Below are 24780 nucleotides of genomic sequence, written 5' to 3'. Positions count from 1 at the left end.
TGATGCAGGCACACAAATAGTAGGGTGCATGAAGGAGGCATGCACACTCAAACACACACAATCATGCACGTATCTGTACACAGAAATGCTAAAATTAACACGACGTGCACACATTTTCACACCGAAACACAGATATAGTGACACACATGTAGAAGCAACCAGATAACTGCCCCAGTGCTCTCAATTGAAATCTACATGCGTGCATACACAAGTGTACTGCGTGCCTTACAAAGCCGCATTAAAAGCAGGACAGAAATCAAAAGAAACAAGACAGAAAGCAAGAGGGGGAGTAAGAGAGCATGTCTTACCCACCAACCCCCGATTTCTAAATGAATCATTCTGGCACCGTCTAGTTTACTAATGAGGCTCTGAGGAATGCTGTTGATCAGAACAGGACCCTCTGGCCTTTTATGATGGAAATGTGGTGATACATTACCAGTCCCAACCAGAGAAACCCACCCCCTGTCCTCCGTTCCTCCAAGTGAGTGAGTGAGTGAAACAGTTGACAGCCCCGTAGTGCCGTGCAACAGTGACTTTTACAAAGCTAAGAGTGATGTGACCCAAATGTTTCCTTAAACAGAGACTGTGTAGTCTGATGATGATGAAGACGAGGCCCCCTGACTAAATAAAGTCTTGGCCTATTCATGTGTTGTTGTGGTCGGGCTTTGTGTGTTTTGTTTCGGGATCTGTCTTTTCCTTGTGTGTGTGTGTGTGTGTGTGTGTGTGTGTGTGTGTGTGTGTGTGTGTGTGTGTGTGTGTGTGTGTGTGTGTGTGTTGCCAAAATCTACTCCTTGAGACGTCTGCTTCAGCATAAGTGACCAAAAAGGTGATTTTGAGTTTGGCTTTGGAAAGCAAGCCACCACTTGTGTCTCTATTTTAGGCCCTTTCATCTGTAATTTGTAAATAGCCGCAATCTCCACTTTCTGTGAAGAGATTCAAAGTAGAGTGTTGTCCGAGCACTCATCATTGTGGCCAGCGTGATCCCACTGAAAGTTGTTCTCTTGTTTAACCTATAAGTGATCGCCAATCACTTACCATAAATTATTGGAGTAGTTTTGGAGTAGATTTGGCCACTCCTGCCAACATTCACCGCTGTTCCAAGTTTTCTCCAATTGTGGATAATGGGCATTCCCTGGTTCTTTGGACTTTCAAAGCCAAATGGCTTGTAACTCGTTCCAGACTGATAGTTGTCAACAAGTTTCTTTCTCATCTGTTCGCAAGTTTCTTTAGATTGTGACATTACGTGTTTTTTTCTGAGGTCTTTTAGCCCGCAGACAGGTTCTGCTTAATTATTTCTTGATTCAACAGGTCTGACAGTAATCAGGTCTTGGAGTGTGTGTGTGTGTGTGTGTGTGTGTGTGTGTGTGAGAGAGAGAGAGAGAGAGAGAGAGAGACAGAGACAGAGAGAGAGTGTGTTTAAATCTTAATATAAAACTGCACTGTGTATTTATTCAACTTATGTTCTATTATCAGAATTTGTTTGTTGATCTCATCAATCACTGCCTCAAAGTAAGTTCACACTTACCTGGTGAAATGTCATCTGTTGGGTTGGCACAGAATTTGTTGTGGACATTCATATTTCCCAGATGATGTATTTTTGTCACTCTTAGATTAGCTTTACAGCCAAACAAACAAGCAAGGTTTTGTGAGGTTTCCATTGTGGCTGGTCTAATTCCCTTTAAGTGTCAGCAGCTGATGTCACTACCTGCAGGTTAGCATTATTTACTCACTCAAAACTGCTGCAGGATTTTTGATGGCATTGTCCCATTACACCTGTAAACTACATAGGCAGACAAATTGATGGAACAAAGCAAACATTGTCCGAAAGGCATGAATCCTAGTTACTTTTTGTATTGCAATTTGTATTTTATTTCATGACTTTATAGATTTAGAGAAACTGGAAACATGGGCGGAAAAGTGGAGCCTATGACATTCAAATAATGTTCCCCATCCGAGAACTGAACCGTTGAAGTTGTATCCAACTGCAAATGTATTTTCTTAATTTTCTGCTGTGCATCATTGAAACTAAAATTATTTCAGGTCCTCAGTTATTAACTTACCATGAGATCCTGTCTTCTAACTGTGTACTCTAAACAAATATTTAAATATTTAAACTCAAACAAATACTCGAGACTAAACAATTTAATTGCATACTTTTGATTTCATGTCAAATTATCATGTAATTGACCAAACTATTTACTATGCATCTCTAATAAAATACTATAAATCAGATGTATCCAGTCTGCTTTAAAGAGAACAAACACAATTTGCAAACATGTTCAACAGGAGAATAATTAGTTGTTAATATTTTTGTGCATTACCTCTCTTACTTTACTCCTACATTTGCGTATTAATAACCAGTCTATTTCTGCACTGTAAGGTGACCATCAATTTGGAGCTCCACCTCAACAAGAACGTCAAGCTGAAACCTTCCAAAGGACCTGTTGCACACTATGACGTTTACCTCTACAGGATGCCCAACACCAAACCACACATCACCAACGGGCCAAGTCCCAGGACTGTTAATGGCCCCAGCAAAGCTAAAGGTCGAGTTTTAAAGTGGGCGGATGCCCTGTACCCAGCTTCTTCTCCTTGTTCTATCTGTAACCCCATCAGTACTCCCTCTCTGCCAGCCTCCATCACCAATGAGCAACAAGGGTACAGGACATGGATACTTAACCCGTACAACCCCTGATGACCTGTTCCTTGTACATTTCACTGTCATCTTGAAAAAGGTTCTGTGAATGTGCATTTTACTTGTTTTTGGAGTTAATGAAAATCTTTCATTCAGGGAAATTGAAATTCACAAAATAGTGTTTGCTGATCTGCTTCCAAGGTTGGATCAGATTGGATTATTATAACGCAGGGGAGGGCGACAAACTCTGGAGTTCCAAGAATTATAAACTGTCCTCAGCTGAGAAAAGCTAAATGCACGATGTCTTCTGGAAGGGGGAAAGAGCATTTGGATATGTATTAGATTATATGCAGTGACATGAATGCAAACATCAAGCAGTGAATAAAATATAGTAATAATATTTGGGAATTTATTTCAGATATGTTTACATTGTTTTAAATATTTATATATTTAAATATTTATATTAAAGTAATTACAGAAGCACAAAAAAACATTAATAAAACTTTTTTTTAAAGTCTCTTTATACTTTAAAGTTTACAGCTACACTGCATTGTGCTATTTACTGTTTTTCTTGGGAACACTTCAGGGACGATGGGAATCAGACCAGTGACCTTCTGATGGTCTCAATCCACAAAGGCTGCCGACAACCTTCACAGAGGCAGAAACTTGTATTTATTTATTTATTTATTTGTATTTGTGTCAGTCCTCAAACAGTTACGCCAGACCAAATGGTCATTTCACCAAACAAGTCAATAAAAACTTACTGGATTTCTTTGTATTACTCTTCTCACTTGATGACTAATTACTGGACTAAATATATTTTTTTTATATCTTGCTGATTATTTAAGTGGTTAAGATTTTCGAGCTGGTGTGTCCAGAGAACTGGTGGAAATGAATATAAAACAAAAGAGCTTTGTTTAAACTGCTAAACTGTTAAGTGTTAAAGTACACAATCTTTATCACTTATTTCAAAACTACACGAATGAATACTTGACTTAAAAATAAATAATATCCACATGTATTGTTAAAGGCACGCCGTTAGGAAGCCATCACTTATTATCCATGTAAGTTTTTGAAGCCTTCTTAGCATCTTAAGCTCGATGTTTTGTTTCTCTGCCCGCAGCTTTACTGTTTCGGTCGTCTCGCTGCTCTCATTACATCATGTTTGGCCGCAGCAGGCAGCTGTTCCCAAAGAGAAAAACTCAGCTGAACCAATTTCAAAAGTAGCAGACAGGCAAACCCATTTAACCCCTAGCTGGTGAATAACTCAGGGCATCTGCAGCTGAAATAGAGACAAATGAAAAGAAAAACTGAACCCTTGAATCACTTAGATGAAGTTATCCGGGAGGTTTATTTTTCTGCAGTGTTTTGTTGCCAAGGCTCACATCGCTGCAAACCAATACAAAATTTGTTCTCAGTGATCACCTTCATCCTATCATTAAATCAATGCTTCTATCCTGAAGGAAGCAGTCTGCCACCATCCTCAGGGCACAAGGGGTCACTGAATGGTGAAAATTATGTGGCTCATGGTGTCGACTTTACAGTCACCAGATGTCAACTAAGCTGAACATCTATGGGATGTTTGGAAATTCCATGTCAGACAGTGTTGTTCACCACCACTATCAAAACACCAAATCAGGGAATACATCATGAAAAAATTGTGTTCATCCCTCCAGTGGAGATCTTTGACTTTAAAGCTCAGTGTTCATGTGGACTGAAGCAATTTTTCTTTACTGTTTTTGCCTTTTCTTTATTTCAAGTTAGTGAAAACCAAAGAAACTTTAGATATTCATCCTCTGGACACAACATGCGCCTGTATTTCTACTGGATATGTAAGTTTGATCTAAAATACCTTCAGGCAGTCAGGATTGAAATTAGTGGAAATAAAAAGAAAAGAAGTAATTGAATAAATTCAGCAAATCAGAATCAGGCAGCTAATGAGCTGTCTGCTTTTGCCGGTAATTTTACAGGCACTGCGATAATGTCATCACGTGCAGTTTCATTGCATTTACTGTAGTGATCTCTTTGGTGTTGAGTTGTGTGAGAGTTACACAGTGCCATCTGCTGATTGGAAAAATGTCCGGTGGCTTTAGTTCTGTTTCCCAGTTTAACTAGACCGAGCTGGTTGCTTGAATCATGAATGTAAGATGGATGACTTGATATACACACACACATTATGTAATCAGGCTTTCTGCATTTCAACACAAACCGTTCCTTAAATTTGGACGGCAACAACATCAAATATAGCAACAAAACTGTATGTTTCACAAAGACTTATCAGCTGACTGATGTCAAAATTTTGGAAACCTCCAGTGTGATGAGAATTGTTGAGGCAGAACAACCAAAAGGTTAATGAGTATTCCCTCAGAAGTGCTTCACCATGAATAGAATCTGTCATTAAGTTTAAACAGAGCAAGACATAAAATAAAAATGATGAAGAAGGATGTGCTGAGTGATGAATGTGCAGAGATTCAATCTTCAGATCTTTAATTGATTAATAATAAGCCAATACTGATTGACATTCAAGCGGCAAAAGAGATGCAAAATGACAGTTTTAAAAATGCATAGCAAATAGAAATATTTAATTGCAGTTTTTCATTTCACTTTTGTGGGCTGCTAGATATAGATTTCATATCACTGTTGGAACTTATTTAAATGCTAGATGTAAAAAAAAATGTCAGAGGAAAAAATGTGTCTCTGGAGATGAAGACTGGAGTGTGCAGGTGCATCTCTGAGGTGAAATTGGTCACTATTACCATGGAATAATAATAATAATAATAATAATAATAATAATAATAATACTTTAACATATATTCCTGTATATACCTGTTTTTGTGAAATACTCGGGATGCGTCTACCACCACGTCTATTACCACAGTACCACCAGCATGTGGGGCTGCTTGCACACGACATTAAGACGGCAACGCCGAAGAAGTTTCCATGTGCTTACGAAGATTGTCTATGAAGACGATGCGCACTCGCTACCACGCTTTCCTGTTTGCTAGCCCGTAGTGGAATTTATTTTTAGTATGATCGTAAGCCAAATATTAAGATTTGCCTTAATATTTGGCTTTATTATAGCTTGAGTGTAATGTGCCAAAATAAAAAAAATTGTGAAAATGATCGAAAAGATTGTCACGGATAAAGGGTCGGAGTGAGACCTCTTCTTTGGTTTATATTTCCAGGCGTTAACAACAAGCAGAAAGCAGAGACTGCGGAGAAAAGCTTTCTAATCTTTGATTTGTTAAAAATAGAATCGTAAGCCTTTAATTTTATCCCATATATGTACAAAACAGACATGTCGGTTAATTTCTGTTAAAATCTCCTGGTGTGTGTCACTTTGAAACCGTTTAGCTTGTATTATTTACAGTTAGCTTAGCTTCCAAGGTTAGCTATGTTTACAGAGCTCAACAGCATCCTGAACGCCACTCCAGACAGCTTCACTCAGGTAAGGAATGCAGTATTTTCAGTCTCACTTTGAACACTACTTTACTTGTAGTCGTGTATTTGTAACGAGCTTAAGTGCACTGCAAGTTATCCAGCGTCATTAAGTGCCACAATGCCCATCCTACAGGGGGAATTTATTTTAGTGTCTGACAGACAGAGTGATGCCTCTTTCCTCATTCACCACTTCCTGTCTTTCTACCTGCGAGGTGAGGTGTAACTTGCCACAGTATTGTCATTTTCTAGCTGTCTGTTTAACAGCTAATGTGTTTAATCTGTTTTTTTGTTTGTTTGTTTTTTTGGTTTTAGCGCGATGCAAAGTGTGTTTTCTGGGTCTGGTGCAGTCCTTCAGTCACTACAGTGCAATCAGTCAAAGACTGGTGAGTGTTAACTAACATTTTCTGCAAGAAAACATCAAAACCACTGGCATGAAGGGCAATTTCCATCCTTCCCCAGTGAGCCACTGTCATTAAAGACATGATATCTTATTCAAGATCTAAATCTATTTAAACAAGGATCAGCAGCAGAATTAAAACGCTTTATTAGTGACACAACAGGAGTCAAATATTTTTTTAAAAACCTCTTTTTTGCGTGAAATGTGTGTTCTCAGGGTGTAAGTTTAACACAGGCAAGGGAAAAGGGTCAGCTGATTTTCCTAGAGGGCCTTAAGGAGTCGCTATCTATTTTGATTCCTCAAGAAACCACAACAGGAAGTCAAGCCATGGACTTCCTCAGGTATAACCACTGTTCTTACTCATAACTTTCATTGCATAATTGTCACGTATTTAAAAAAACAAAACATGTTAACAAAAAAAAAAAAACCTCAACTGACTTTAGGACTAGTCAGACAGCATCACCTCCTTTGTCCCCAGAGATCCTACCGTTGGCCTGCAGAGGCTGTATGAGTTTGTGCGGTCCAGTGTGAGCAGTGATGGTGGTGGGGAGGAAGGGGTGGAAGAGTGGGGTCCTCCCGTTTTGCTGGTGGATGACGTCAGTGTGCTTTTGAGTCTGGGGGTCAGCGCTGGAGCCGCGCTGGACTTCAGCCACTACTGCAGAGCCACAGTCTGCTCTCAGCTACAGGTTAGACCAAAATGCCCTTTCATTAAAAGTCCTCTCCTCAAATTAAACTCAGTGGATTCTACAAATAATCTTATAAACATGTCTGCACTGCAGGGGAACATAGTGATGCTGGTACGCTGTCATGGAGAAGAAGCGGAGGATGATGGAAGTGATGAGGGATCAGAGTGGCTCCTCAAGGGCCTGACCCACCAGTGCAGCCTCACTCTTCATGTACAGGGTCTCCCAACTGGCTACTGCAGGGACATACACGGTCAGGTATGTGTGTATGTGGATGCAAATTTTCTAATTCAGACTGAACACATCAGAGACACAGATCTGCTCATTATCCAGGTGTTTAGATTCAGTTAACAAGTCAAAATCGATTTGAGCTTTCTATGTTATAGAGTTACAAATATTTGAACAGAAAGAGGGTAAAATGATTGTTTTTGGTAACTGTGATTAACATTTTTGTAATTAAGAACATTATTACTGACTAATTTTCTGTTGATTGATTACTTTATTAATCTCATTTCAGCTGAACTTGACAAAATCCATCTAGTGTCTATTTCTTGTCCTTAAACAGTATCAAATTTAGCACAAGGTGCACTGTTGTTTTTCCAGGTGGAGGTTTGTTGGAGGAGGAGACGAGGCGATGGGCAGCACACACAGAAGAAGCTTTTTCAGTACAAGGTCCACGATAAAGGAGCCTCCTTCTTTGCTCCTGGGACATCCAGCGCCGTTCTCTAGTTATACCCTTAGACACATTTAGTCTCTTTTACGTGACAACAGAACAACCACTGTTATGTTTTCATGTTGCGCAAATAGCAAATGCTGCCAAAGTGGTTGGTGAATTGGCCATGGCTGGTCACTGCTGTCAGCAAACAGTGTCTGGATCCCAAACCTTGTGATGGAAGGACATTGTGATCCAATTCCAGACCTCTGAATCTCCAGAGGATAGAGTTATTATCATGCTGACTCGTGATGTTGTCATTATTTGGTCGATTTCAGTGGACGACTCAACAAAATACTCAGAATGCAGGATTGCTGGTGGTTTGAAAGAATCTTGTTAATGAATAAAAGTATTATTCAAAGAACAGTTTTGTGGAGCCGTGTTGCCAATTAATGTTAATATAATAAAATCGAATTCATTTTTTCTTATTTAAATGCACACATTTTACAACAACAGTTGTCTCAGGGTACATTACATTGTAAGAAAAACACACAAGTAAAATATGTTTGGAGAGAAACCAAGCCTACCTCATGAGTAAGCACTTAAAAACAGAAAACTCAAATTTTACTGGAAAAATCCTCTGGCAGAAACATACCTAGGGAGGTAATCCACCTCTGAAGGCAGACACCTGGAGATAGGTACAGGTGGGAATAGTTAACAATGATTAAAGCCCAAATGAGCCCAAAGAGTAAGAAGAAACAATCTTAATTCAATCTAATAGTGGTACTTGAATGCCTGGAGTATCCTCAGTGGTCACCTAAGTAGAGAGGGTGTCACTTGAACCCAAAATGGAAAGCTCTCCATCACATCCTAATTTTTAAAACTTGTAGTTGTGAGGAAAAGTGGTCTGTTGGGATAGTATGGAACTACGTGGTCTTCAAAATATGATGGACCTAATTAAGCGCTGTATAAGTGACGAGGATTTAACAGGGAGTCAATGAACAGAATATTAGAGAGTTATGAGCCTCCTTTGTTCATATTAGTACTCTTGATTCCTTCAGCATTTTGGATGAATTGAAAGGTCTTCAAAGATATCAGGGCACCTGATAAGAATTCTTCTGACTACTTCCTTTAGTGTTCAGCACAGCAGATCATCTGCCTCGATCTCACCCTATACCTAGAGTCCTCTCCTGCCACACCAACCCTCTGCTTGTCCTCCTTCACTACATCCATGAATCTTCTCTGTGGTCTTCCTGTTTTGCTCCCTCATCCTTGGAAGCTCCATAGTCAGTATCCCTTGTCCAATATAGCCACTATACCTCCTTCTCAAGCTTGTCCCTCTAACTCTGACTACAACCCGATCTGTCTCTCTTATGTACTTATTCCCGGCACCTTCAGCCCTGCTTTCTGTCTCTTCAGTGCAACCGTCTCTGACCCATACATAAAAGCAAGTTTCACTATAATAATAAATTACAATAATCTAGCCTAGAAGCCACAGACACGTAGACTCAAACAGGAAATTGGTTCCTAAATTTGCACAGGATGCCTAAAAAGTCGCCATCATATCCACTAGATGTCCCCACTGTAACAGCGTGCAAGTTGAGAGGTCGAAGGGGAGAGGTTTCATTGGGATATGACAGCCAGTAACTGCTGAGACGGTGCGTCTATATGTTGGCGTTTAATGGGAGGCATATGCGTTAGCATTTAGTAAAATCTGGAACCGAAGGAATAGAGCGATTGCTTACCAGTTCAACCACGAGGACAACATCAACTACAACAACAGCATCATTAGGAGGGACTCTGAAATTTGTCCAGGCAAGTTGAGCTGCGCACTGCTAGCATTAGCTGTGAAACTTAGCTTCGTGTAAGTGTAAAGTACCGGAACTGTTGAATTATTTATTATGTAGGTTACTCAATGTTGCTATGAATGTAGCGTTAAAGCTGCCGTCTTCGGGCTCGAATAAGCTCATAACTTAAGTGTGGTACTTACACATGAACCCGGAGCATCTCAGAGCGCACTCTAACGACGTGCTAACACCAAGCATGCTACCTGTAGTTTTACTCTTATTATGCGCCGTTGTTGGAATCAATCTGTGGTACTTTATAAGCGACAGCTGTGTTAATTGAGGTATGTTAACTGTCACAATTTGTTTCTTTTTTAAGCTTAAAGCGTGGGTCCATATTGGGACCCGGGTTTATTTACAGCTAGCAAAGCTAATTGTTTGCTAGCAGGTTTAGCCTGAGCTTCATGACATCGTAAGTTTTTACATAATACATAAAACACATTGATCTATCATTATTATAGCTGTTTGTTCAGCACTTGTTTTCTGCTCTTATGTTTAAGGCATTTTAAGTGTTATTTAATGAACCATGATGAGGTAGCGGTGGATATTGTCAGCTAGCCTTTTTTGCACATGCCATTTTAATAATAAAGCTAGATGCTCTCATATGGAATATAAACCTGTCAGGGCAAACGGTGAGATTTAACTGTTCCCTTTGAGGTTTTTAATTGCATGTAAACATAATTTATCATTGCTTCAGCTCGGTGAGTGGTGTCTTCTCGCTCAATTTGACATTTGTTGGTAGGCACTTTCTAATGTTAGTTTTTGTAAATGAAATTAAGACGTGTGCATATTTAAACTGCACTTTCTGATTTTATTCATTAATCCCTGCCGGTTTCTGATTGTTGGTTTGATAATTACTGTGATTACCAGCAGGTGATATTGCAACAGGGTTGCATCATCCTTCTTGCAGTTGTTCATTGTCTTGTGATGGCTATGTCACAACCCTGGTTGCTTTAGTATACCTTAGAGCGTAAAGAAGACTTTAGCAAGTAATTTAGTATATGTCCATCAATTAACCAAGATATATTTCATTTTTAAAAACTGTATTTTGAGAGAGGTGCTTGTAAGGAAGTAGACCGCCTATTACGCACCATCTGTTATTCAAATGTGGTTACTCATTGACAGGACATTACCCTCTTTTCTCATCAGCGCTGGTTGTAAAAGTCGGCTCATCCATATTGAGCTGCTCTCTGCAATTATAGCAGGACTAATGGTCCTCAGTTATCAGAGGCGCATGCCTCAGAATTATGCAACTATGTCACTGAATTTTGATGCAATTATGCCACAAAGAACGGACACAGCTTAATGCTTGCTGGAATGTTTGTGGGTATTGGTATGGTGCTTGGATTTTTGCAGCAGTTTATGAGGAAATATTGTTTAAGGAATTTACATTCATGGCATGTGTTGAAAAGAGGTAAGCTTTGCGCTTCTAAATTTTATTGATAATTTGCATCTATAAACTCCGTGCACCATTTTTCTCATAGCAGCAGTCTTTTAGCTTTGTGCTTTTTGACAAAGTCTTACCTTAGTCTTAATCTGAAAGGTACACTAAAGAGGTCCACAATGATCTCCTTAACTGAATTTGCACTTGCAATGTGAAATGCTGTGTTTTGTGAGTAAATGTGCTGAGTTTTCATGTAAGATGCATACAAGCTGTTCTTTGTTAGATTATTTGTTTAGCACATACTCACAAATGCACATGGTTATTCATTCAGCTGAGACTTTTCCCTGACTTAGTCAGGAAATATTATTTGTGTTATATAATATATATTGTTTTTAATGTACTACAGCCATAGTGTTTGTTAGGGAACACCATCGTCTATCTTGTGATACAGAATAGGATTTCTGAATAATTGCTGGTCACTTGCCAAAAATGGCTGAAGATAAGAGAAAGGCTACTCCTTACCAGCACTTGACCTGTGACTGGTGTTAATATATCTGCCCTAGTTGTTACGTTTTACTTGTCAAGCCTCTCTCAAATACACCATGCTTTTGAGATGGTGAATGTCTTGGCTTGCTGTAACTGGCATAATAGTACGCTGGCCGGCTTTGGCCAGAGGAGGAGGGAGATGATGGGGGATGGCTACAGGTCCTGAGCCCTGCTCGCTGAGTTTCCGATCAGCTCAATCCGGGATTAGTTCACTGACGGAGATGGTGCTGACCCTTTGCCAAATTGGGCCTTACAGCTACACCCACTTACCCTGCTGGACAAACAACTGAGAGATGGAGGCATTCATTGAAAATTTTCCCTGGCAAGATGGCCCCTGGAACCAGGACCAGGTTGAGAGCAGAAAGTCATTACTTCAAAATCTGCCTTTAACGTTTGCTGCACCTATTGTGCAAGGTTACTAGGACATTGCTGTGTTTACTGTATGGAGTATTTATAACAGCAGATCAAGAGACTCCTGAGGCAAATTCCTCCCGGGGAATGTTTCCGCTGTTCTCGGGGGGACAAGCGGAGCAATTACACAGTCTGTCTGAGTCGAGGAGGGAGCACTGTGTTAACCACAAAGCGCACGTAAAGCTAAAAAAACCCACCGTTTCTGCTTTCAGGGGACTTCAGCGGGTGCAAGCCAGAGAGATAAACTGGTCTCCCATTGGCAGGTATGCTCTTAGAACAGTCTAACTTGTCTAACAACACTGTTTGGTTAACAGTTTCATGCTGCTTATTGACATGATTTTAGAAGCTGAGGTGAGAGCGGGTGGATTAAGATACTGAACAAATCCAGCTGCTGTATGTGTGCCAGGAAACCCAGTTAAATATTTTTAATAGAGCAGTGTTTACACTGATAGGCAGCTCTGAACGTGCCGACTGAGTAAACAGGGAAACGAGAACTGCGATTGGAGGCCAATTTGGTGATTGCGTTTGTTGTTAAGTGAACCACGTTTACGTCAAAGAGTTCAGTTTTTCCACCTGAGTTGACATCCGTGTTCAAGCACAGAGTCATGTTAAGGGGGGTCAGGCTGGAGAAATCAAATGTTGAATTCAGATAAGTCACATCAAACTCAGCAGTTAGTCTGGCAGTTTACATCATCCTAACATTAACATTTCTTTATTTGAACGATGGTCAATTTCCGGACGTTGTCATGATTGTGATTATTATTGTATAGAATGGAAACCAGAGATTATGATGCCAATCAGAGTTAAGAGTATGTTAACCTGTTGGTTGATCGACAAATTATCAGTGCATGGTGTCAGTTAAAAATATTTTTTTGTGTACTTGTACATATCTCTGTCGATACTCATATAATGTGTATAAAATGTGCACCTATGCCAGAGAACAATTCTTCAGTTCCTATAATATGGATGAAAGAATGTGGTCTACACAACTATCTAACTTTTAAATTTCAATCGATGGAAATAGCTAAACAAGTTTGCTGGTTTCCTTTAGCTGTTTCCTTTATACCATATGGCACATAGTATGTGTGCTGTACCATGGCTGGATAAATTGGGATCATCAAAGTTACCTAAAAGTTCAGCTACTAGAATTCATTAGCATCAATAATGAGTATACAGGACTGTTGTATTCAGAGTTTCGGGGCATCCTGTTGTATGAAAAGCATTTTGTTCTGTTTATAGCTATGGAAATATTAGGACTGGTTCAAAGGATGATTCATGTTGGAAGACTGCTAAGAAGTCCAGCAGTCAGATATGTGTTCCAATTGCTTTCTCTGTCCAAAGGTCGAAAGATATTTAGGTGGTGACTAATGATTAATGACTTAATGAATTCGTCTTCTACAAATAGCTTTTCAGTACCTGTGTTGTTATTATTATTTTATTTTTTTATTTCTTTAAATAGTTAAACATTACCCTCTTCCATTTTCACCATCATATCCTCCTGTGCATTATTATCTAAATGTAACTTTACAGGAAATTTCTGAGAAACAGTTGTTTCAGGGAACGTGGAGGTTGTAATTTTCCCCAGGTGTGACCAGTAAAGCATGTATGTTTCACTGCTGTACCACAGTTGGATATTTTCCACCGTGGGGAATGTGTCCACACCTTTTGGGCTACTGAATGAGTCGTGTGTTTAAGTGCTATGCAGCATGTGACCACAGTATGAGCTGGTTTGAACGAAAAAAACCACACTGTGCCTTTAGTTAGCAGTAAGAATGGCACCACAAGATGTGTGTAACAAATTAGTTTTCCAGGACAGAGCTTCTCAGTAACAGAGCTGACCTCTGTTTCTGTGTGTTAGTCTGTGGAGATGCACTACACGATTTGGCCTGATAAGAGAGGGATGACAATATTTATAAAACTTGCCTCTGTGCTGCTATTTTGTTCCACATGTGCTTACGTCTAAACAGTGACAACTGTGCCAGTTATTTAAAAATATGAAAACTGTTGCTTTTGTAATACATCTTTATAAGATTGCATTATTTAGACTGATTGGATGCAGTGTCAGCAATCTCAATATTTAAAAGTACAATCTATTTTCTCTGGAAGGAATTTATGCTTTTCTTAGACTAAAATATTGAAGTAAAAAAAAAAAAGTACTGTAATTTTGGATGTCAAATGTTATATGTCTGAAAAGGAAATATGTCTTATGTATGCAAATAATTATTTATCAGTTATAAAACAGGATTTCACTCAGTTTCACTATGTCTGATGAATCTCCATAACAAGTTTAGTCTTAAATATAAAGTCTTCCCCTTGTCCCTTCCCCTTTCTCTGAACTCTCAGATCTCATAGGAGTATATAAGACATTTTTTCCCCCTAGAAAATCATTAAATGACTTAATTATTATACCAGATTCCCCTCTGGATTAAAAGTTTTAAAATGAATAAGTTTATAGTCAAAATCATCCCACGAGTTTTGGCTTTAAAATGTGTGAAATTAAATATTCATTCGGTGAATCTATTGACTCGCTTGCACTCGTAGGTCCCTGGATGCCCCGCGGCGAACTGTCCTCGGCCGCCCAGTTCTTCCCAATGGCCGGGAGTTGACCAAGCCCACCAAGATGACGCTGCGCGAGCAGCTGAGAGAGAAGATTTCAGCGGCCTTCTACCGCCACGGGCTGCTGTGTGCCTCCTATCCAGTACCCATCATCCTCTTCACCTCGGCCAGCATCCTCACCTGCTGGTAGGTATTGAGTGTAATATAAGTAATTTGAGCATACAGGGAACAGTTTCAGTAATATGGATTTCTTTTTAACTTTGAAAAACTGACAAGCTGGCATTTACACCTACGTATTATACTGATGAGTTCATTGTGGAGCATCTACTCGTGTTCTTGTTCTTGTATACAACCAAGTACGTTAATGGTGAAACTGTCTGATTATGCTCCCTCTTATTCCTTATTAAGATACACCTTCCCCCTCCTCAGATTCACTTTTTACCTTCCCAGAGAGTGTGGTTGTGTTGAACAGTTGTACTGTGACCAGCTAGTTGACCACCTATGCAGGGTTCAGAAAACTGCTTTTGAAACATTGTCCAGGGCTGCCACGATTAGTCGACTAGTCACGATTACGTCGACGACTAATTTAATAGTTGACGCATCGTTTGAAGCTTTGTAAGATCCCGAAAGATGCAGGAATAAGTAGTAGGATTTTAAGAGCGTAATAACGGACTGAACGGGGCAAGGCTCACTAGAGCTGGTGAGAACACCGGACTCCCGGCAAATCATTTTCAAACCCACCGCCGTCTTTCGCTACTCAGGTTAAACATGATATAAAAGTCACTTAGGTAACTTAAAATGTGATTCTTTTTTTTTTTTTAGTATTTTATTTGTTCCTCAGTAAATCAGTTTGGCTGAGATTAAAGTTATAGTTTTTACACAGCTTAATAAACGTCAAGCAGACAACTGATTATCAGAAGTGTGAGATGCTCGAGAATATACTCCGGTGTCCTGTTATATTTTAGATAGCAAGGAGCAGACGGCTGAGTTTATTAAACGCCACCGAAACACTGCAATCTGCATCTTTATTTTTAGTTAGCACATACCTTAAACACTTAAAGCTGTAAGCTAATGATAGTTATATAAGAGCAGATGCATGCTGGTGCAATAAGCTGTACGTTTTACGTCCAATGGATGCGCGATCTGATTCGTTGACTTATCGCAAAAATAATCGGTGACTAGTCGACTATCAAAATCAAAATCTACTAAACAGTACAGCAGACTGTTTTGCAAGAACCTGTGGACATGATGACCTCCTTTTAGTACCAATTCTGTTAAAAGATGAGAGGAAATCTTGTCATCCACTTTACAGAAACAGACAGATGGAGAAAGTGACTTCAGAGGGGAAAACTCAGTTGGCCAGTTCAGCTCAGTTTAACTGGCCATCTGTACACACACAACAGCCTCCTGCTGACATGATGACACAAACATTCACTGAACTCACGCACATATCTCCTCTTGCTAAATCACTCCTCAAAAGAGAGGACATGGGTCAGAGTTTGACAGGCTTTGTAAGAAAAGGCATTGTAAAACAATCAGAAACGCACACATGCACCTGCAGCGTGCTGTCCTTGCTGCAACTTACAGCAGGGGTGCTGACCAAATGGGCGACTGACTACCACCCGGGGTAAAATGAAAGAAAAGAGCTGGACAACGGGGATGTTAAGGCAGGGCTAGAGCAGAGGGCTGTGAGAAAGTGGCCCTGTGAGAATGGGATGCCTGTCCCTCCATCTGCTTGTCAGGAGGGGGGCTGGCTCGGCACAAAAGAGGCCTTTGTGGAGGTACAGTGACCTAGGAGAGTGGAGGAGGCATGAGGGAGAGGGAGGTGAGGCACAGCGAAAAGCAGGCAGAGGTTTCCATCGAAAAGACAAGAATTGATATTTGTATTAGAGTACAATATGTTCATATAAGCTGTCTGGATACAAAGGTACCAGTGACCCAATTGATCCTTCATCAGCTGCTGAGATTTCTGAACCTCTGTCAGACCACTTTTCCTTTTCCAGCTAAAGATGTACATCATCAAAAATTAAAACGTAACTTTATTTATACTGCTAAACTGGGGTACAGCTCAACTGCTGAAGGCTGTATTGTGTCTTTTTTTTTTTTTTTATAGAAAAAAGAAAAAAAGTGTGGTGGTGATGTTTGGGGAGCACTTAATTTTCTCCAGGCTTGACCTCATTAGGAGAGAGCCCATTTTTATTAGATGAATTCTTACTTTGTTTTATCCTCAGCGGCCTTGACGACAGCCATGTGGGCAGCACAGCTACAGCTTAGTTTAATTAAAAGTGAACAATTTGTCAGCAGCTGCTTTTGATAATTAAATCATGATTTATTTTTAATATAAATATTTAATTTCTTTTACATTCTCTCATGTGAGAATTTGATGCATTTCTTTGACATTAAAACTATTTTGACTTTTGGACTATTTATCAACTACAACACGACCTTAGATTAAGGTTATGCTAACAAATAGAGGTGTATCAGTGTTTTTCTTGTTTTTGACAAAATCAACAAATTCAGAAAGTCAGCATTGCGTTAATTGAGAATAAAATTAGTTGTTAGTTGTAGCCTGAGTGGGAAGCTTGAGGTGCTCTGCTAAAATCCCTATTATAAAGCTGATGAAGGCACATTTGATTACTTTTGGCTGAATTTGACATAATTTAGGCATAAGAAAAAAATAAAAATGTAGTTTGTGGGGTTTTTTTTGTTTGTTTTTTTTAAAGAAGGAATTGACTTCCTTTGATAATTTTGTGATGACTTTTTTTCCATTTTAAGTAAGCACCAAGACAGTGGGCATACATCCAAAACACTTCAGAGAGTCTTTTAAAAGCTTTATTCCATCCACCTCTGTTGCCACCACCAGCTCAGTCTTTCAGGTATTTTTCAGGGTTGCTCAACACTATCATTTCAAACTGAACGTGCTTCCTCTACATATAGACACATGCAGAGAAGGAATGAAAGAAGGGAGTGGTTTGGTTCTCAGATGAAGTTTGTTTTCTTGAAGACCTGCCCATTTCCAGGAGAACTAGGGAGCGGGTCTCTCTGGGTTGCGCATGAAACTTAATCTGGCAGGAAAAGCCAGAGGTGCTGGTTTCATCTACTCAGAAGTGTTGCAACATGCATCACAGGGAAGCACTCACCGTTATCGTGGTGGCTTCATTGGTCCGTAGTGTATAGCTGTCTGCTGCTTTCTTTGAAAGCATGCATGTGGGTTTGCGTTACAGTGAGAATGTCTTTTCCATTTATTAATGAATGAACAAAAGGATGTAGATGCATAAATATAAGTTGAACTAAATTCCCTTGTTCCTATTGTTTGACATGTGAACCCACCCCCACCCCACCCCCACATTCTCTTCCTGCTAGCTATCCGTTATTGAGGCTCCCCCTCCCTGGGACGGGTCCTGTGGAGTTCACCACAGGGCTGCGAGACTACAGCGTTCCTTTCCATGAGCCTCAGGGTGACTTTGGAGAGCGCCTTGACTGGGTAGGAGAAAAAAACATGAAATCCATAAGATTTGTTTTATTTCCTTGGGATGTGTTTAAGCTTTGGCATTCAAACCTGAAATACATTTTAATCTTAGGCTTGAATATTCAAAAATGATGGCTGGGCAAAGCTGGAGGCTCATAAATAGTAAAACAGTGGCTCACACGATTTGTCAACACTAGTTTTAATTTGCTGTAACAAGGGGAATAAGAAACAAAGAATACGTTTTTAGTTAATATTAAATACTAATATTAAAATCAGTCAGCAGTAGTAGCTGGTTCATTGTACTTAATCACAATCTGTTTCTTAATAAGTTGCCTACATGTTTGCCCTAGTACCGGGGTCCTCCGGTCGCCTACATCCAGCAGGTGTTGGTGAAGGCAGCAGTGTCTCCATGGGACAACAGCCTGGTGCCGGTGGATGTCTTTCGGTCGCCTCTTGGTCGAGTCTTCAATCTGCTGGAAGAGATCCGCAACCATGTTCACTCCGACAGGTAAGCTTGGGTGCACTGATATGTGACGGTGGTAAATTTGCAGTAACACAATGAAAAAATACTACATTATGAAGTGTAGTCTAAGTATAAGGAAAGACTAGAGCAGAGGGCTGTGGAAGGAAAGCTGTGAACCAAAAGCTTCTTTGAGTTTAGTCCAAGGGGGGGGAGATAAACATCAATGACCTTGAGTTATTGATCTGTTGTAAACTACAAAGTTTATGGTTTGTTCTGTTTGACTAATCTATTGTATCAATGATAGTTCCCAGAACAGTTTGCTTTGCTTTTGTGCTTCTGGTTTCAATTAAATACTTGTTTAACTATTTTTACATTAACGATTTATTGCTGTTCAATACTTTATTAGTTTATTTAAATCTCATTTATTCCAGGAGCATTTGGTATCCGTGAGCTGTACTGCATTGATTTCCTCGTCTTCTGTCACACCTCCTCTTCTCTTGTCTTTACCGCTGTCTCGTTCTTGTCTTGTCAGCTCCGGCATTCGCAGTCTGGAGTCTTTGTGTCTCCAGGTGACAGATCTGTTTCCAGGGTTACGGCGGATGCAGTCGGTGCTGCCAGAGCATGGCTGCCTTCTTGTTTCTCCTGGCAACTACTGGCAGAACCAACGGGAGCTGTTTGACTCGGACCCCGACCCCCTCAAGACCATCCAGAAACATGAACCGAAAGGCTTGCACACCTCAGCGACATTGCGAGGTAGTAATTTGGAAAGCTCTGATTCAGTAGTGGCCTCCCCTCGTGTGTGTGCAGTAGGTTCTGTGTACAGTATTGCTAACAAACCATTCCCTTGACAGACCTTTGATCAACAAGCGAGTACATAAATATAACTCAGTTTGGTCTGCTACCATATTCTACTCAGAAAAAGCCCTTGGACATTTTTCTTTTTGAGGTTCTACTCACATTCTAATAATTGTTACTGTAACCAACTGTGTGACTTGTGTGATCACTGCGTACCCTGCCAAGGAGTGGTTAAGTGAATGTGTTCAGACAAAGTCTCTGTCACCGTCCACAGAGCATGTGGTGTCATCCTGAAGCGTGCCCAAGATTAGAGCTTCAGTGCTTCCTTAACTGGTCCTTGTGAAAATCGATGTATTAAGAAATTAACAAATCGTAATACAATAGGACATTGTCATTGTGTCCGAAATGTTCTCACGCCTGTCAGTAGGTGTGGGAGCATTTTTTTTTATTTTGACAAAATCTGAAAGCTCCAGTCTGGCCTGTGTTATTGCTTTTTGCCATGCAATGATCCATGAGATGACTAATTCATTCTGAACTACAGGCATTTTTAAATAGTCTGTCAGAAACTGACATTGGTGGTCACCATATTGAGTACCTCGTGCCTGTTGTATAGTCTGTTAAAGTGCAGGGGAAAAGAATGTGTTATACTCTGACTGCCTTGTTGAAAGTAGTCTGCCATCATTCAGCATGAGTAATTGTCGGTAGTAGTGAGCAGGGGATTAGTTGTATCAGCCAACTAAGAGGCTTTCGTATTGACAGAGAACAAGCAGTTTCATTCCTTGGGAACTTATTGAATTCTTTTAAAATGCTACCCACTGACATAGTGAACCAAGTTTCCCCTTCAGCATTTTGCCACATCTGCCACTTCAAGAGATATTAAAGATATAGTCAGGGACAGCTTGTCTGTCAGATAAAGTTAGACTGATATGCTTGTTCACACTGAGCTGACTCGAGGCTTGTCAGCCTGGTTACATTGGGGATTATATTTCAGCTGCTCTTGCAGGGCAGGGGAGCCCCAAACTCCACCAGGTACCCAGTGTAAAATATATAACTATGAGAGATGGCAGTCAGTGAGGATGAATGTATTTTGAGGTCATTTTGTGAACGTATGGATGGATCTGAGTTTAGTGATTGTGTTCCAGGCTTGCATTCTAATGGCTTAGTTTTTAGTTTTATAGCAGTTGCCATTTTGGTTCCTGAACTTATTTACTCCTTTATAACTTCACCCTCATGTCTGAGACCAGAGCTGATGGATTGATTTGCTTTTCGAGTGAGCTTCAAGTTGTCGTTTAACTTCATTATTGAAACCAGGATGTTGTCACTTAGGGTTTTGGGGTTTTTTTTTTTTTGTTTTTGTTTTTTTCCCTGCTTTCACGTGTGCTCCTGATCACTAAGATGTTTCCTTGTGTTGTGACTAAGATCAAAAGAACTTGGTGACAACAGCAGATTCCCACAAAGCTTTCTAAGCCTAAAACTGCTCTAAAACTTCTCTTTTCTTTTCATTCTCATAAAGAAGTGGTAACTGTATCTGTTCTGACACAGACCTAAGGGCTTTGAGAATGTTTGGCTGGTGACTAATAAATAAACAGTGGTCAACCTAAAGTGATCTGTAAAAAGATGGTCTGTTACTAGAATATGAAGAGTCTATTTACATGAAGATGTTTACTGTGTGTGTTTTAGACTTGCTGTTCGGGGTTCCTGTGAAGTACTCGGGGGTCAGTCACTACAACAGGAAGAGGGTGGTGACCTACACAATCACTGTAGTTCTATCCAGTTATGATGCAAGGTGAGTTACAAAGGCAATAGAACAGTAAACTAAAAGCCAGTTCTATTTAAATTTAGTTTTAAGGGATGTCACTGGAAAATTTAGTTTTTTGTTTTTTTTCTCGTTTCATATTTTTGTCATCTCTAACTCTGTGACTCTTGGACGGTAATGCTGCTTTAGAAAAAGCTTAAGACACAAAATACACACTTCCTTAAACTTTAAACTAATAGAGTTAAAATCGGTAAACAGAAATAAAAAATAATAATTACAAACTACACTTAACTCATTCACTGCCAGCCATTTTCAAATCAGGTAACTCCCCACTGCCAGGGTTTTTGAGCATTTCCACTCATTTTTGAAGAGCCACAGAAAACTGTGTGTTATGATCATATAAACACTGAACCTACCAAAATGAAGAACAGACTCTCTTCTTTCATCCAAAAAAAAAGCTTGTTTCTACCATTTTCCATTCTTTAGTAATCAGCTGTAGAAGAGAGGGGGGTTCCACCAAAAATGCCTGTTTTGACCAAAAAAAGGGAGAAAACGAGCTTTTTGTGAAAAATACATTTCAAGCAGAAAAGTGCCTTTGACACTAATATTTCTTGCTTTGTGACACCTCTAACATATAAAATAGTTTTCCACTTCTATAAAACAGAAATAACACTGAGAAAGGTTATGTTTTATCAAAACAATTTATTTACAAATATATAAAAAAATAAGATTCACTGACAAGCTGCCCGAGGTAGTATTCTGGCCCCTCCCATTGAAAAACGTAATTGACGTCTATAGACGTCAATGGCAGTGAATGAGTTAAGAAATATATATTTTACTAATGGAACTAAATTGGAAAAATTTCAATCTTTTGTAGTTTACTAAAATTTTCAGAGAAGAAGCTTGAGGAGCGTGAGACTGGGATGTTTCCATGACTTTGAGTCAAGTGTCTTTTGGAAAGTGTTTTCTGTTGTATCGTCTGTCTGTTCTGGGCTTGCCCACGGTCAAACTATGTTTCTATGCATTAAAAACTAAACTAAAAGAACAAACCAACTCTGGAAACTAACTGAAACTGAGATCTACAAACTAACTCTGGAGCCTGAACAGAGTAGGAGTCTGTGACTTAGGTTTTGCATTTTATTGTATTTCACTTTTTCAATAGAACGGCATAAATAGTCAGAACTGTCTTCTCCTTGGATTAATGGCATCTGTCCCTCAAGGCAAAGTGTCTGTTTCTCAAAATTAAAAATGGAGTGATGAAGTTTGTTACTCCATGTGACGATGATTAATTGTTATTTGTGTGTCCAGGTTCCTAGGCAGCCTACGGGCCCGGCTGAAGCAGCTTCACCCATCTGCCAACTGCACCCTCAGAGATGACCACATGGTTCACGTCCACTTCAAGGAGGAGATCGGCATTGCTGAACTCATCCCGCTCGTCACCACATACATCATTCTTTTTGCCTACATCTACTTCTCTACACGTTAGTCCAACTCCCTTTAAATCTGCTTTGTACTCGGTGCATGTTCAAACATCTCGACTCCCCCCACCACTACCACTTGTTTGCACACCTCACCATAGTTAAAACAGAAAAGTGCCAGAGAATGAGGGCAAAACGTGCTGTGCCCTTTTGTGTGCACAAGTGTTTGGGTGCCAAGGTTGTCCCTGTCTGCTGCAGGGATAATCCTCACATGGGAACATTGCACACCGCTGTAAGAATGCAGCCACCAAACCATCGGCAGCTTGCCAGCACAAACATTAGCTCAGGGAACAAACACACACACTCGTGCACACAGACACACACACCGTCCAAGTACTCAAATGAATTTTCACCTGCAAGGTGGTTAAATTACTCACATTTGGCTCCTGATATGCACTTGTAATTGCAGTATAATAATTTAGATAATTATTCAATGAGACTACCGTATTTCCCGGACTACAAAGCGCACCTGAATATTAGCCACACAAGCTAAAATCAGGGGAAAATCCTGTTTTGTACATACATTAGCCGCACCTGACCAAAAGCCGCAGGTGTTTCAATGTTGACTTATCATATGTAAGAGAATGTGCACAAAGGAATTGTCAGGAAAGAGATGGCTGTTTGGAGACACACCCCTTTTATTAATATTTTGAAAAACAAGTTATGGGTACATATTTGCACATGTAGTACATAACAATAACCTACAGCACACCAGAAAAATAGATTCGGACTACCTTTTAGGCTCAGGTGCAGTGACACGGCTTTAACAAGAAGAAAAGTCAGTCATTCACCATCATCTTTCTCTTCTTCCTGCGCACTAAAACCACCAAAGTCCTCTCCTCCAGTGTCGGAAACGAACAGGCTCAGGATGGCTTCGTCATCCACTCTCAGCTTCTCTCCTTCGTTGTCAGTGTCAGAGTCGAACACCCTCAGAAGGGCCGTGGCGGTGTCCTCCTCTCCATCATCAGTCCAGCCCTTCAAAATCCGTTGGTGATCGTGGATGTTTTCACACTTTTCCACGCTGTCAGATTCCACCGGTGGAGTTGGGCATAACTTGCTTTTCGCAAGTTTATCGCCGCTCATCATCCACACCTCCCGCTGAACGCATAGCGCTACTTTGAAGTTTGTTTTTCGCGCTACTTCGTACGGCACTACGTTGCCTGGCGGACGGACATGTGACTAACATACCACTCTTGAACCCCGATCCTTCCGCCAGGCAACGTAGTGCCGTACAACAGCGGAACAAACAAAACAAATCGTCTTACGATATCACAAAAATCACGGACAATCCATAGAAAAGCCGCACCTGACTAAAAGCCGCAGGGTTCAAAGCTTGTGCAAAAAGTAGCAGCTTATAGCCCGACAATTACGGTAATGTTTCTTAATGAACCCAAAAGAGAGCCATAATATTCTATAATAATACCGGAACACCTTGTGATCACAGAAAACATGAGGTAAACACAAGTGTAAGGTTTTATTTTGATGTCAGTATCTCCAAAGCTTCAGAGAAATACCTTGATGTTTGTTGTTAGCACATCTTTCCTGCTCTTGGCACGTTCATGCTGTTTTGAATTCTCAGTAACACAATATTTGTTGTTAAACAGTGAAACAAGCAAGAAATCACACACACACACAAAACCCATTACAATCAATGCAAACACAATTTTTCACTTTGCTAGTAAAATGCTGATATCCTCTGAAAATGTAACCATTCAGAGATGTTGAATAAATGGCTGTGCTGTAATTTTGACCACCAGAGAAATATTTAGCATGTCGCTTTTCTATGATTCAGATTTTTAGCATTTTTCATAGGGGTTTTTTGTTTTGTTTTTTGTTTTTAGCATAGTAACCAACATTGCCTGACTTTTATGCCAACTGAAAAGTGAAGAAACTTTGATTACACGTCAGAGCAGACTGGGCTGCTAGTGTCTCAGACAGTGAAGTGGTGCTGCGCAAAGTACAGTTTAAGGAAAAATTCTTCATGAAATTCACATTAAACAGTAAAAAGAAGGGAATTTTATTTAGGACGTGTGATATGAAACGGTCTGTGCAGCATTAGACAGTGGAAAGAATGTGTGAGAAAGATGAAGCACACAGTCTTTATTTCTGTTCTCCTGAGGTTCGAGGAAAGCTGAGAGGTCAGAAGGGTCCACGATGTTTCTTTGCTCCGATAATAAAACGGAGCTTTCTTTCTTATGTTAAATCTGTTTAAGTTTCATTCTTATTTTTGATACATCGGGGTCAGAAAGTTCAGTTATTTGTCTCACCAT

The 24780-nt window shown here is 40.0% G+C and overlaps 2 protein-coding genes across 9 annotated transcripts in view; both read left to right on the top strand.

Annotated features, from left to right (window-relative positions):
- The first annotated feature begins 5597 nt into the window (after positions 1 to 5597).
- Positions 5598 to 8234, top strand: elp6 (elongator acetyltransferase complex subunit 6). The gene is made up of 7 exons (XM_026183811.2): positions 5598 to 6083; positions 6210 to 6288; positions 6389 to 6459; positions 6690 to 6814; positions 6952 to 7159; positions 7253 to 7414; positions 7760 to 8234. The coding sequence occupies exons 1-7, from the start codon at positions 6030 to 6032 to the stop codon at positions 7883 to 7885; spliced, it is 825 nt and encodes a 274-aa protein (XP_026039596.1). The 5' UTR covers positions 5598 to 6029; the 3' UTR covers positions 7886 to 8234.
- Positions 8235 to 9409: 1175 nt separating this feature from the next.
- The window catches only part of scap (SREBF chaperone), a 34095-nt gene continuing 18724 nt past the window's right edge, over positions 9410 to 24780 (top strand). Inside the window, exons 1-8 of one of the 8 annotated variants that reach the window (XM_080308114.1) lie at positions 9410 to 9623; positions 12206 to 12256; positions 14535 to 14735; positions 17913 to 18033; positions 18369 to 18526; positions 19014 to 19234; positions 20957 to 21062; positions 22341 to 22513. In XM_080308114.1, the coding sequence (XP_080164240.1) occupies positions 14614 to 14735; positions 17913 to 18033; positions 18369 to 18526; positions 19014 to 19234; positions 20957 to 21062; positions 22341 to 22513 (901 nt within the window). In that variant the 5' untranslated portion in view covers positions 9410 to 9623; positions 12206 to 12256; positions 14535 to 14613. Of the gene's footprint in view, positions 9624 to 9785; positions 9937 to 9976; positions 10065 to 10616; positions 11067 to 12205; positions 12257 to 14534; positions 14736 to 17912; positions 18034 to 18368; positions 18527 to 19013; positions 19235 to 20956; positions 21063 to 22340; positions 22514 to 24780 lie in introns of those variants that run through there. The other 7 variants (XM_080308116.1, XM_026183809.2, XM_026183807.2 and 4 more) reach the window with 7 other exon arrangements.

The sequence above is a fragment of the Astatotilapia calliptera genome, chromosome 11 (assembly GCF_964374335.1).
Source record: "Astatotilapia calliptera chromosome 11, fAstCal68.1, whole genome shotgun sequence".
Taxonomy (NCBI): Eukaryota; Metazoa; Chordata; class Actinopteri; order Cichliformes; family Cichlidae; genus Astatotilapia; species Astatotilapia calliptera.
This window is presented reverse-complemented; position numbering and strand designations above follow the sequence as displayed.

Bases quoted from the DNA above. Each gene is read 5' to 3' on its own strand.
- elp6 (XM_026183811.2), top strand. From the start codon at position 6,030: ATGTTTACAGAGCTCAACAGCATCCTGAACGCCACTCCAGACAGCTTC. The intron at 6,460-6,689 runs GTGAGTGTTAAC...GTGTGTTCTCAG, and splicing joins GTGCAATCAGTCAAAGACTG to GGTGTAAGTTTAACACAGGC. The intron at 6,815-6,951 runs GTATAACCACTG...CTTTGTCCCCAG, and splicing joins CAAGCCATGGACTTCCTCAG to AGATCCTACCGTTGGCCTGC.